The sequence below is a fragment of the Alosa pseudoharengus genome, unplaced genomic scaffold (assembly GCF_046254945.1).
Source record: "Alosa pseudoharengus isolate Yale_2024_CS ecotype anadromous, Long Island Sound unplaced genomic scaffold, YU_APseudo_1.1 YU_APseudo_1.1_scf_9, whole genome shotgun sequence".
Taxonomy (NCBI): domain Eukaryota; kingdom Metazoa; phylum Chordata; class Actinopteri; order Clupeiformes; family Clupeidae; genus Alosa; species Alosa pseudoharengus.
In genome coordinates, this window is record NW_027468881.1 from 32,128,798 (window position 1) to 32,139,848 (window position 11,051).

The 11,051-nt window shown below is 42.4% G+C and overlaps 3 protein-coding genes across 5 annotated transcripts; 2 read left to right on the top strand and 1 right to left on the bottom strand.

Moving 5' to 3' along the window:
* guca1b (guanylate cyclase activator 1B) lies at window positions 1-1,973 on the top strand. Its single transcript, XM_076275975.1, has 4 exons — window positions 1-201; window positions 485-634; window positions 1,090-1,204; window positions 1,446-1,973. Exons 1-4 carry the CDS (start codon window positions 1-3, stop codon window positions 1,568-1,570), a joined length of 591 nt encoding a protein of 196 aa, XP_076132090.1. The 3' UTR covers window positions 1,571-1,973.
* A 469-nt stretch (window positions 1,974-2,442) lies between these two features.
* oard1 (O-acyl-ADP-ribose deacylase 1) lies at window positions 2,443-5,041 on the top strand. Of its 2 annotated transcripts, none has more exons than XM_076276459.1 (6): window positions 2,443-2,471; window positions 2,897-2,983; window positions 3,237-3,402; window positions 3,800-3,858; window positions 4,189-4,301; window positions 4,516-5,041. In XM_076276459.1, the coding sequence occupies exons 2-6, from the start codon at window positions 2,915-2,917 to the stop codon at window positions 4,616-4,618; spliced, it is 510 nt and encodes a 169-aa protein (XP_076132574.1). In that variant the 5' UTR covers window positions 2,443-2,471; window positions 2,897-2,914; the 3' UTR covers window positions 4,619-5,041. The 2 variants fall into 2 exon arrangements, with proteins under 2 accessions (XP_076132574.1, XP_076132575.1); XM_076276460.1 differs by having other exon boundaries at window positions 2,897-2,971.
* Window positions 5,042-5,375: 334 nt separating this feature from the next.
* On the bottom strand, window positions 5,376-8,668 carry apobec2b (apolipoprotein B mRNA editing enzyme, catalytic polypeptide-like 2b). Of its 2 annotated transcripts, none has more exons than XM_076276457.1 (4): window positions 8,513-8,668; window positions 7,994-8,306; window positions 6,250-6,796; window positions 5,376-5,846 (listed from the first exon to the last, which is right to left on the bottom strand). In XM_076276457.1, exons 2-3 carry the CDS (start codon window positions 8,302-8,304, stop codon window positions 6,262-6,264), a joined length of 846 nt encoding a protein of 281 aa, XP_076132572.1. In that variant the 5' UTR covers window positions 8,305-8,306; window positions 8,513-8,668; the 3' UTR covers window positions 5,376-5,846; window positions 6,250-6,261. The 2 variants fall into 2 exon arrangements, with proteins under 2 accessions (XP_076132572.1, XP_076132573.1); XM_076276458.1 differs by having other exon boundaries at window positions 8,565-8,585.
* Window positions 8,669-11,051: the final 2,383 nt, after the last annotated feature.

Below are 11,051 nucleotides of genomic sequence, written 5' to 3' on the forward strand. Positions count from 1 at the left end.
ATGGGTCAGCGACTGAGCGAGGAGTGGGAGGACAAAGAGATCGATGTGGCCGAGCTGCAGGAGTGGTACAAGAAGTTTGTTGTGGAATGCCCCAGTGGCACGCTCTTCATGCACGAGTTCAAGAGCTTCTTTGGGGTGACAGAAAACCAGGCCGCTGCAGACTATATAGAAAACATGTTCCGAGCCTTTGATAAGAATGGGGTAAGTCATCTCAACTCAAAAGTCTATTTGTTTTCTGAAAATATCCACAAAGTGCTTTTAGGTGTGTTTACACTATTAGATAGCTATTAATTACAGATCCTTGTGTGAAGTTCTAGACAAGACCAATGTGTAGGCTAAACATAAGTTTAACTGAATGCAATTTAATGGGTATTAAAGAATGCAAATTACTAATTAGTCAGTTATTTATCCATTGTTATTTGATGGGAAAGTAGATATAAAGCAAGTAGAGGAGGTACTAAAGACTACACTCTTTTATTGACAGGATAACACCATTGATTTTCTGGAGTATGTGGCAGCCTTGAACTTGGTGCTACGGGGCAAACTGGAGCACAAGTTAAAATGGACGTTTAAGATGTATGACAAGGACGGCAGTGGCTGCATCGACAGGGCAGAGATGAAGGAGATTGTGGAGGTAAATTGTGGACTTCGTAATCATCAGTGATACACTGTCTGCTGATTGCAATGGGCCTTGTGGAGACAAACAAAACAACTTCTCATTTACATACTTCTACCTTGCAATCTATGCAGCAATCCAAAACAGCTAAAAGGTCATTTGTATCAATTAATGTTGATTAACAATACATGCTTGACCTTTGTTGAAACAGAGTCAGAATTCTATGAATGAATTAACATGCTATGGAAGGGATTTGTGGGGAGCTCTAGATCACATTTATAAAAATGTTAAAGCTACCAAAACTGTTTGTATTTGTATTGGCATTCAATTACTATAATGACATATGTAAATTGGTATGATCTTAATACTGTACAGTACATCACAATGGCTGACATTTTTGACTGCGACCTGTGTAGTTCATTCTCAGTGGTTGAAGGTTAGAACCTAAAATGTTTAATTTCTTCATGTTTTAGGCCATCTATCGCATGAAGAAAGCATGTCATGGTGAGCTGGATGAGGAGTGCAACTTACTCACCCCAGACCAGGTTGTGGACCGGATATTTGAACTGGTGGATGAGAACGGAGATGGTGAGCATTATGTACTAAGTGCTTTCACTTACAATGTTGTTGTCTGTGTGGCTGTTATCATGGGGAGATGTGAGTAGACGCGGTAGAAGGCGGAGGCGTTTGCAGACTTCAAGAGAGGCCTGTGAAACAACGTTTACAGGTCCCAGATGTGATGTTCCTTCTGATGAGTGCTGTTCTTTGTAGGGAAAAATAGATCTTTGGAAGGGTAAAGGGTTTTAAAACTTCTCTCTGCTGCACACAGGGGAGCTCTCGCTGGATGAGTTTGTGGACGGCGCCAGGCGAGACAAGTGGGTCATGAAAATGCTGCAAATGGATGTCAACCCAGGGGAGTGGTTCAGTGCTAGACGCGGCAGCACGGAAGTCTGAACCCAAAATAGGAATCCGACACTCACTGTGGACCCTGAATGGACATAGGAGTCCTAAGCGCACTCGAGTGGAAACGCAGGAGCCTCATGACTGTCCCATAATCCCTTCCACTAGTGCGGACCCTTGTCTTTATCTTCATCCAATATCAAACCTAAAGCCCAACCATGGAGCCCTATGATAAAAGGACAACCTCGATGACTCTTTCATGAATCATAATCCTTCATATAATCCTGAACACTCATAGGGAGACAGATGAGCTCTTCTGGACACATCTACCACTTTCATATTGTGTCTGTTGTTATTATTACGGCTTCTGTCGGTTGCATGTTTTGTGAATATTTTCCCAGGCAACTGAATTCTGTTTGGTGCCTCTCCCTTCTTTTAGGTTCATTGCTTCACTTATAGCAATAATGGAGTGATACACTTTTCAACCTTGCATATAGTGCATATGCACTTACCCAAATAGTTCCTTTCTCTAGTTATCATGAAAAATAAGTAAATAACAAGCAAAAACATTTGTGTCTATACATGTATTTGTGTATGCCTTGTTTGTTGTAATAGATTTGATGTATGTTTTTGAACTGTGAAGGGTGGCAATAAACACATTGAACGGAATGTCTGAAAAGTGTGTAATCTTACAAGTAACCTAGAGGGCTTGTAAGAAGTCCTCGTTCTTTTCAGTGGTTATTTTATTTCTTTTTAAAATACAAATCTCTGTTTCATTGTAAACTAGACTGCAATAGTTATCACTATAGCCTACCTATACATTTCAATACCCATAAACACAGTATAACAGTGACGCTGATTTTATTATAGGCTAGATGAAGTCGCGCTCCAATTCGGTAGGTGGCGATAGAAATCCTAAGCAGCTACACAGAGCAAGAATGTTCCGTTTCTAGAGGTTGTGGTCTTTATACTATGGATGAAATCTAGCCTATAGTTAACGTTCGACTGAAATATATTTAGTTTAGACTGAGGTGTAATTTCAGACCTTTTACGCTTGGCAAGACCTTTGTGTCAGAGTGCATTATCAGAATAGTTTCCAATATCCGTCAGTCAGATTAGTCAGCGATTAAACCGAAACTGAGAACCAAGTTCTTCAGTAGCCCAGCTGACGAAGATGTAACTTATTGTAACTTTAGCAAACTTTCGAAAATTAAAAATCTATAGGCTTATTGCCGCGGGGCACTATTAAATCCTGGTTCATGAAGGGCGCATTAATTTATGTCCGTGCATATAGCCCAGCCATAGCACATCTGAGACTATTCTGACGTGTCATTGCAGATCAAACCTTTTTACATTTCATGAATGTTAACAATTTCATAGGCTTTTTCTGACGCTGTAATGTCGACGGGATCAGTGGAACAAACCTGCCCCAGCGATGAGGCATCAAGTGCAAGTGTGAGTGAACAGGTGCAAGCATTTTTGCCCACTTCTGTACCTAGCTACCTGAATCTGGCTGGGAAATGCCCCAAGTGTGGATGCTGCTGCCCTGCAGGCAGAGGTCACTGATGCCAAATAAACCACCAGCACAATGTAACCGTTTGAGATGAACGTGACGTGTCTGTTCATTTATCAGAAAATACAGATAAAAACTACTGGAGAGGCTTGGATGAACTCAAACATGTAATACTAATTGTCCTTTTCCCCTTCATCATTTGGTCAGACCTGTATGGGGAAATGGAAGCTCCAGCACGTGAAAGGAGATCTCTTCTCCTGCCCCGCGGACGAGTCCCTTGCCCACTGCATCAGTGAGGACTGCCGGATGGGAGCTGGCATCGCCGTCCTCTTCAAGAAGAAGTTTGGAGGGGTGGATGACCTTAAAGCCCAGAGTGAGTATTTTAGGAGCACTGTGCTGTCAGGTGGTAATGACAAGGCCACTATGTTGACGTGTGATCAACACTCCAGGAAAAGTCGAAATGTGTCTATCTAATTTCTCCTAGACATAATTGAGCTCAATTTAACACCAATATGAGATTTTCTCATATGTCTTACTTTGATCGCCTGAGAAATAGCCCTCTTGTCTCAGCTGAAGTCTAATTTAAATCTATATTGCTCCTTATTTCTCCTAAAGGGGTGTTAAACTGGTGAAATCTCAATCAGAGCTTATTTATTTCTTGTGAGACAAAGAAAATATACTTCCAAAACAAGACATTTTCCCCTGGGCTTCATTCAGTTGTTAATTGTGTGAGATGGCCGGTAGGATTCACGTCTCTTTCACCCTCACAGAGAAACTGACCGGAGAGTGTGCTGTGCTGAAGAGATCTCAGCGATTTGTTTACTATCTGGTAAGGGATTTTAATGTTGAGCATGAATGAGTGCTTTAAATCGTGTGGCCAGGCTCGCTCATATGATTGCTGACCTCATCATTTTGAAGTGGATGGCCGTTCTGGCAACATCTTATACACACACATTCATTCACATTTAGATATTGATTTACGTGACACGTTTACCTTCAAGTGAATAGGCCAGGGGAGACAGGTATCCAGTTTTTACTTTATGTTTGGACCCCCGCGGTTTCAAACCTATGCCACTGGTGCGCCTAGCTCTACCAGTTGAGCTACAATAACTTGATGTGTGCTCTGAGCGTTTATTCCTGAGCTTCGCTGTTATTTCAGATTACTAAGAAAAAGTACAACGACAAGCCCACCTATGACAGCCTGCGAAAGAGTCTGCTTGCCATGAAAGCTCACTGTCTGACAAATGGAGTTACAAGAGTATCTATGCCAAGGTATTTATATGTCTCCAAATGTTGTATATTTATTTAACATAGTGAACTCATAGTTAACCTACACATTTTGCATTAATAGTAATTGATCAATGGGGAAATGAATGGGGAAAGAAAGAGGGTCCTGCTGGCATTATCATGAAAGTGCCATTTTGTTACATCATTCCTTACAGACAAGATTGATCATGTTTGTTATTTCCATATTTTATCCCCCTAGGATTGGATGTGGTTTGGATCAACTTAGCTGGGACAAGGTGGTAGTGATGATTGAGGAGATCTTCCATGATGCAGATATGTGTATCACAGTTTTTACTCTCTGAGAAAAATATGCAACAGGGAGATCCTATGTGGTCAGGAAGCTCCTCTTCTTGGTGTTGGGCTCATTACCTTGCTTTTTTATTGCTGGCTGCAGTGTGCTACCTCAAAGATGTGTTTATTTGTGACCTTTCGTAAGGCAATAATCTTGCTGTATTCATAGGGGCATGCCTGTGTTGAAGGTTCCATAAATGAAGGCATGACTCATCACTAATGTTTTTTCCATTCCACAATGATGTTCTACTCTCCTGAGTTCAGTTCCTCAGTCCTCGTGTTTGGAGTATTTTTGAAACTAATGAATTTATTTCTGGATATATAATTCAACTTTTGTTATATTTGGGAACAGACTGTTATGGGAGTCAAATGACCACCTAATGTAAACCCTCATATTGTAAAGTTGTTTATATTAAAAAGATATCAACCTTTAAGTATGAGATAGTGTTTTTACAACAGATCATTGTGTCATTTTGTAATGCACTTGTATTATAGGAGTGATGATAATAGTGTGTGTGTGATGGGCTGCTACATGCTAGATTGCCGTTGTGAGTCCGTGTCACATTGAAAAAAGTGAAAAAGTGTCTGCTAAATATCAGTCAACTTGACGTTTTTAACTTAAGTTTGACATTGACAGTGAATTTGGTAAAATAAGGTTGATTTGTTTTGGAAAGCGCATTGTCCATTGATCTGTCCTTTTGACATGGTTACAATTCAGTAATATGCAATCCCGAGGTTGTTGTGGCTGGAAAGATGAGATGAGCTCACTTCAAGCAAACATTCAAATTTTATATAAATACAGTAGAGAAAGAGCACATACTTGTTCCTACATTCAAAATATGTTTTTGTATAAGAAATTTAATTTCCTATTTTTTTTTTTTGCTTTCATCAGACAATGTGAAAAAAAACCTATGAAAATATATGTGTCTAAATGCAACTACAACATTTAAAATATTATGTTTTGTTTTATGGGATTTTATTTCTTTGGCTTTATTATCCAAAGGCTTTCTAGTAAGTGCTGTGAATAATTGAACTGTGACATCACTGAGATTGTGACTGAATAATGAACTAGACATATGGACAGTTCCAGAATCCTATGCAAATTCTAATTAGCTGTCTCTGTTCATCGCTTGGGATTCATCATAGGTTATAAAGCTGGTTGAAGACGGTTGACTCCTCTGGCAAGAAACAGGTAGGGAACTTCATTGATAACTTGCAGATGAGATGTTTAGAGAAAACCTGTGACAGAAAAGGAGATTTAGCTCTACACAGGGCTGCTAAGGGTACATTAATCTTGTCCGGTTACAAATATTTTCTAACAATACTTCAGCTATATGTTGAGACAAATACATGAAAGACCTCTAGGGTCTATTAAACAACTGAACATTTCTGCTAAGTTTGAATGTAGTAATGAATCAGGGAACTTCTAAAATCCATCATGGGATTTTTGTCATCATGCATTATATCAAAACTGAGAAGTAGTTTCCATTCAGGTCAGAGACTGGGTAAGCCTGAATGGTGGCTTCAAACCAATCTTACACTACTGAGACATGAATTGTAGGTCTATGTATGGGGTAATGGAAAGAGGTAGGCACAGATAGGCCTTCTCCAGTACATTACAGGTGAGGTGACAGACTCTTACTATGGCCAGCAGTTATTGCAAGATGTTGGAGAGCCTCTCCTCGTAATACTCATAGTTCTCTTGACAGTCCTCCCAGGGAGCAAAGGTCTGCTCCTCGTTCTCCACGAATGTGTCCCAGGTGTAGGTGAAGTCCAACGGCCTCATCATACGCAGCTTGCACCCAGCGCCGGCCAGAGCCTTCAGCCCCTCTTGCACCTCCGGCTCTTCCCAGTCGAATAAGCGGGAGCAGAATATGGTGAGGCGGAGCGATGTGCGGGCACGGAGAACCTCCACGATCTTGGTGGCGCAAGCGGCGCAAGGGCTCGACGACATGTACCAGGTGATCACGTAGCCCTTTGTGGCGTCATACTGGGGCAACACCTTCTGGAAAAAGGCGTCCTCGGCATGGAAACCCGCATGCTCGTCCTCCAGGTAGCCTCGCATGCCGTCGATGGACTTGGACTTGTCCTGGATGTCCACCAGGTAGCACAGGAACGTCTTGTTCCGGCCAGATGAGTACTCAACGTTCCTGAACTGAAACTTGTAGTAGAAGGGGCTCATACGTTCTCTTAACAAAAAAACAAATTAGAACAGGATTACTTGGATATCTCAAAGCAATCTCCTAAATTATAGTTCATTGCAATGCACAACATGATGCTGTGATAAAACAAAGCCAATGGTAACTATAAATAGTGAAATCACTTAGGCTTCATAGTTCTTGCCAATCCTTGAGATTATATTTAATTGCAATACACAGCATAATGCCATGATAAACCAAAGCCTGTAGAACCGCTATGAATAGTCCCAATTATATCAATGGCTTTATGACAAACCCTGCAGGATACTCTGTAGTCATAGTCGATTTCAGGAATTGGTTCAGGTTCCTGGTTTCAGCCTGCAACATGAGATACCCTTTGCATCTGATGCAAGCAAACAATTTCCTCTCAGTTAGTAATGGATGTCTGGGAGATGAGGAACGGGGTGAGGGGTTCTGAGTCAGTGTTGTCCTAGGCTCACGTCCATGACTCGGACCTATGTTTGACAGACATCCTTCCACCAAATACGCCAGTCAGATAAGGACAAAAACTACAGCAGTGTTGACATTTACAGAAATTCTGAATGATGACATCCATTCTCTTTATGGTCAACGTTGCCGCAGTAACATTACATAGCTGTGCAATTCTCATTAGTTTCTGGTAGATCTAGCACATTCTGCCACTGCAAAAGCATTGTATGATGGAAGCAGGTGCTCAACCGTTTATTCCCATATGTATTCAACAAAATCTCTACACAGGGAGCCTGAAACAGATGTTCAGCATTCACAGCATTTTTTTTCTCCCCGAGCCTTCAGGGCTTGAACTCAGCACTGTAATATTACTATGTTGGCATGGCAGCTAATCTGTGTGAGTGTGTGAGAGAGGGAGACAAAGAACGAGAGAGGGAGATAAATGGAGAAGAGAAAGAGTGTTCCAAATTGAGAGAAATATATTTCCAAATACAACTAGGCTGTATAGAGGTCTTGTACAAAACACAGTCGTTTTAATATGTTGGCATGGTAGCGAATCTGTGAGAGTCTAAAAGTGTGGGAGGCAGAGTACGAGTGAGAGAGAGAGACAGAAAGTGTTTGAAATAGAAACAAAGGGTTTATTGAGAAATACAAATAACCATGTAAGTGTGTGACAGGGAGAGATGATGATATGAAGGAGAAACAGCTTTGTACTATTGTTAAGTTTGACCTAAATGCCAGAGAGAGGTTGTCACTCACCCGATGATGATCTCAAATGGCGGAAGCTCAATGGGCTCCATCTTAAACTCTCCATCCTCCTCCATGGCTTCTGCCCCTTCCTTGCTCTCCTCCATGGCTTCTGCCCCTTCCTTGCTCTCCCCATTTTCTGCCGGCTTCTCCTCCCCTGTCTTCCTGGGTTTCTCTGGAGGCTTCTCTGGTTTTCCCGGCTTCTTGGTTTTCTCTTCCTTCTTCTCCTTTTCTTTTTCTTTCTCCTTCTCTTTCTCCTTGTCAGCTTTGCTGTTCTCTTTCCTCCTCACTGTCAGTCTGTTGAGACCCTTTTTATCTGCCATGGCTGCAACAGACAAACAAGGTGGTGAGGGTGTGGCTGTGTCCAGCTATGAGGAAGGTGAGGTGGAGAATTTGTTTGTATGTATGTATGTGTGTGTGTGTGTGTGTGTGTGTTAAAGTGCTCAGGTGGTGTTGTGTCGTGTTGTGTGTCTGCCAGCGTTTTGATAGTTAGTTAGCGTGATAGCTGAGTGAGCGAGTGAGAGTGTGTACCTGAGTGAGACAGCCAGGAGTGTGTGAACGAGCGTTGGCGAGCGAGTCTGACCCTGTTCTATCAGACGAGAGGGGGAATCCAAAGGCAGCTGTCCTCTCCTGTTTCCAAGCTATAAAAAGGCCCAAGGATAATGCAGTCAATGGGGGGGTAGGTGCCTGTGTGAGTAGGGGGTCAGTTGCTACACTCATCTCTCAGTATTGATGCTGTCATGCCGTAAAAACAGGCCTTACAGAGCCCTCTTGTCCTTCAACACATTGTTATTTCCCACTAAACACATTATTATTTCTTCTTATTCCCACCTCCTTGAGAGTCGGCCACTTATCTCTTAGCACAAATACAGCTCACACACTTATGCCCTGCGCCAGGTATGTCTGCTGGCTTTGTGGATCTGTCTTTTTGGGGGCTGTCAGCGTACCAACAACAGGCCGTTTATTAATAACCTGGCACTCTGGCAGCAAGCGCAGCGCAGTGAGCAGCGGAGAGGGTCAGGCTCTTTTGAATTTGTTAATAGCTCAGATCAACACGGGAGCCCCTCCTCCCCACACCATCAAGGCCAAGCAAAGGTCACCGGCTCCCTGAACCCTTGACTGAAGAGCAGGCAGACTCTCACTGCCCCTCACTGTCCCTCTCGTTTTCCACGCGCCTCGAAGGGGCAACTGAGAGGCTGAGAAAGAATAACATCCTGATATCTGACCGGGCCACTATTGCACGTAAGTCCCTCTGCAGGCACTGGTGTAATAGGGGGAAATATGTATTCATCAGAGCAGTTCAAAGGTTGTTTACTTGTTGTGGAGACAGGGCCGCCCACATTTGAGATGAGTTTATTAATACGTTTTACTGTTTCTCCTTGAGTATGTGGGAGTATTAACCGTATCAGTCAGTCATTCACTGGATCTGGGAATGAAGATCATGAGAGTGGAATCTGTGTCCCAGTATGTAATTTTCACTGAAGCAGGACTGCCCCCTCTGATGGTAGCCACTCGGAACTGTCCTCTAGGGCAAAGCAGGACACCTTTTACAAAGTTCAACCAGAGACTTTCTAATGAGGAGGTACATCACTCAAAGAATCTCCCAGAGAAATGTATGGGGTTAATTTGTAATGCAAACATGGCAGTCATCTACATATATTCCGCCCCTTCCCCCAACAAAAGTTGACATGTGAATGTCAATCATGTGGTATGTTGTGAATGCATCGTGCCAATCATGTGTTGTGATCTCGCAGCTGGAGCGAGGTTGGGGTTGTGAAACCTTGCGCACACGCAGTTCTGTCCGAAATAGATGCCCGATAAGTGCCCAAAGTGCGTTGCAATATGGCCGTCGAGTGGAGAGACTTGCTTAAAAGGACTTTGGTTCAATACTGCAGTCAGTTGGGCCTGTTGTGTACTGAAGCTCAAGTACATGGAATATAACATCAGATGTTAAAGACAGACATGTTGTCTGGAACGACTGTTAAGTGACCTCCTGCTCCTAATTAGACAATGATATTTAACATTTTCATAGGCCATAATAAATCACAAACTATGTCTTTGATGGTAGATTATGCTATCAATCACAAACCACTCAGACTTGATGACTAAGATCAGGACATGACTGACAGTGAATAGAGAAGGGAATGAGAACAAGTAACTGTAAAAGAAAAAATGTACCTCTTAAAATGCAATGGCACAGTTAGACATACTCAGTGGGATGTGGACAAGGGCAATTCAGAGCTACGGTATGTCTTTTCTAACTGCATGTTTATTCCCCTGATTCTCCTTAAATATGTTTTCCATTTTGACTTCCATTTCAGAGACATTCATTCTGTTTTCTGCTACTTGTTGTCACCTGTAATCTACTTACCATTCTGCAGTAACTGTCAGTTATGCAGTTGTCATGAATGAATAGTGTTACGACCCCCTGTGCCCCTTCAGGTCCTGGTCTGTCAGTGCACGGTCAGGCCTTGGCCAGGTTAGGCTAATTACATTGTTAGATGCACCTGTAATTGGGTGGGGCTATAAAAGGGGTTCTGTATCTCTCTCGGTAGGCACTTTTCCCTCCTTCCTTGCAGGCACTTTGATAGTCCTCTACACTGGCACGTTATTCTTTCTCTCCTCTTTATTTCTATTTCCTCTTTTGCCTTTTACTTACTCATCTTACATGCTGATACTACCATTTACATTCACGCATACAAGCACTTTTCAACATTCATCTCCCTAGACACTTTAGTTTGTTAATGTTGCTATCAATATTAATAAATGGTTAAATTTGAAACTGTTGTTGTCTCCCTTTATGTTGCGGTCTGTTCACGAGCTGGCCGTAACAATAGAGATAACATAACATCGCTTAGACTCGTAACTATGTGTAGGAGAAAAGCATGTGCTTTTGTTCATGCATTTGCACATGTTGCGGGACAAAGGTTTCTTAGCGAGGCATTCTCTTTCTCTTTCCCTCTCTCACTCTCTCTCTCCATCGCATCCTGTTCTTCCTCTACTCCCCAGCGTTGTGCTGACAGCTCATCCATTTCAGTTAGGAGGAACCAGCCCATCTGTGCTCACTGCA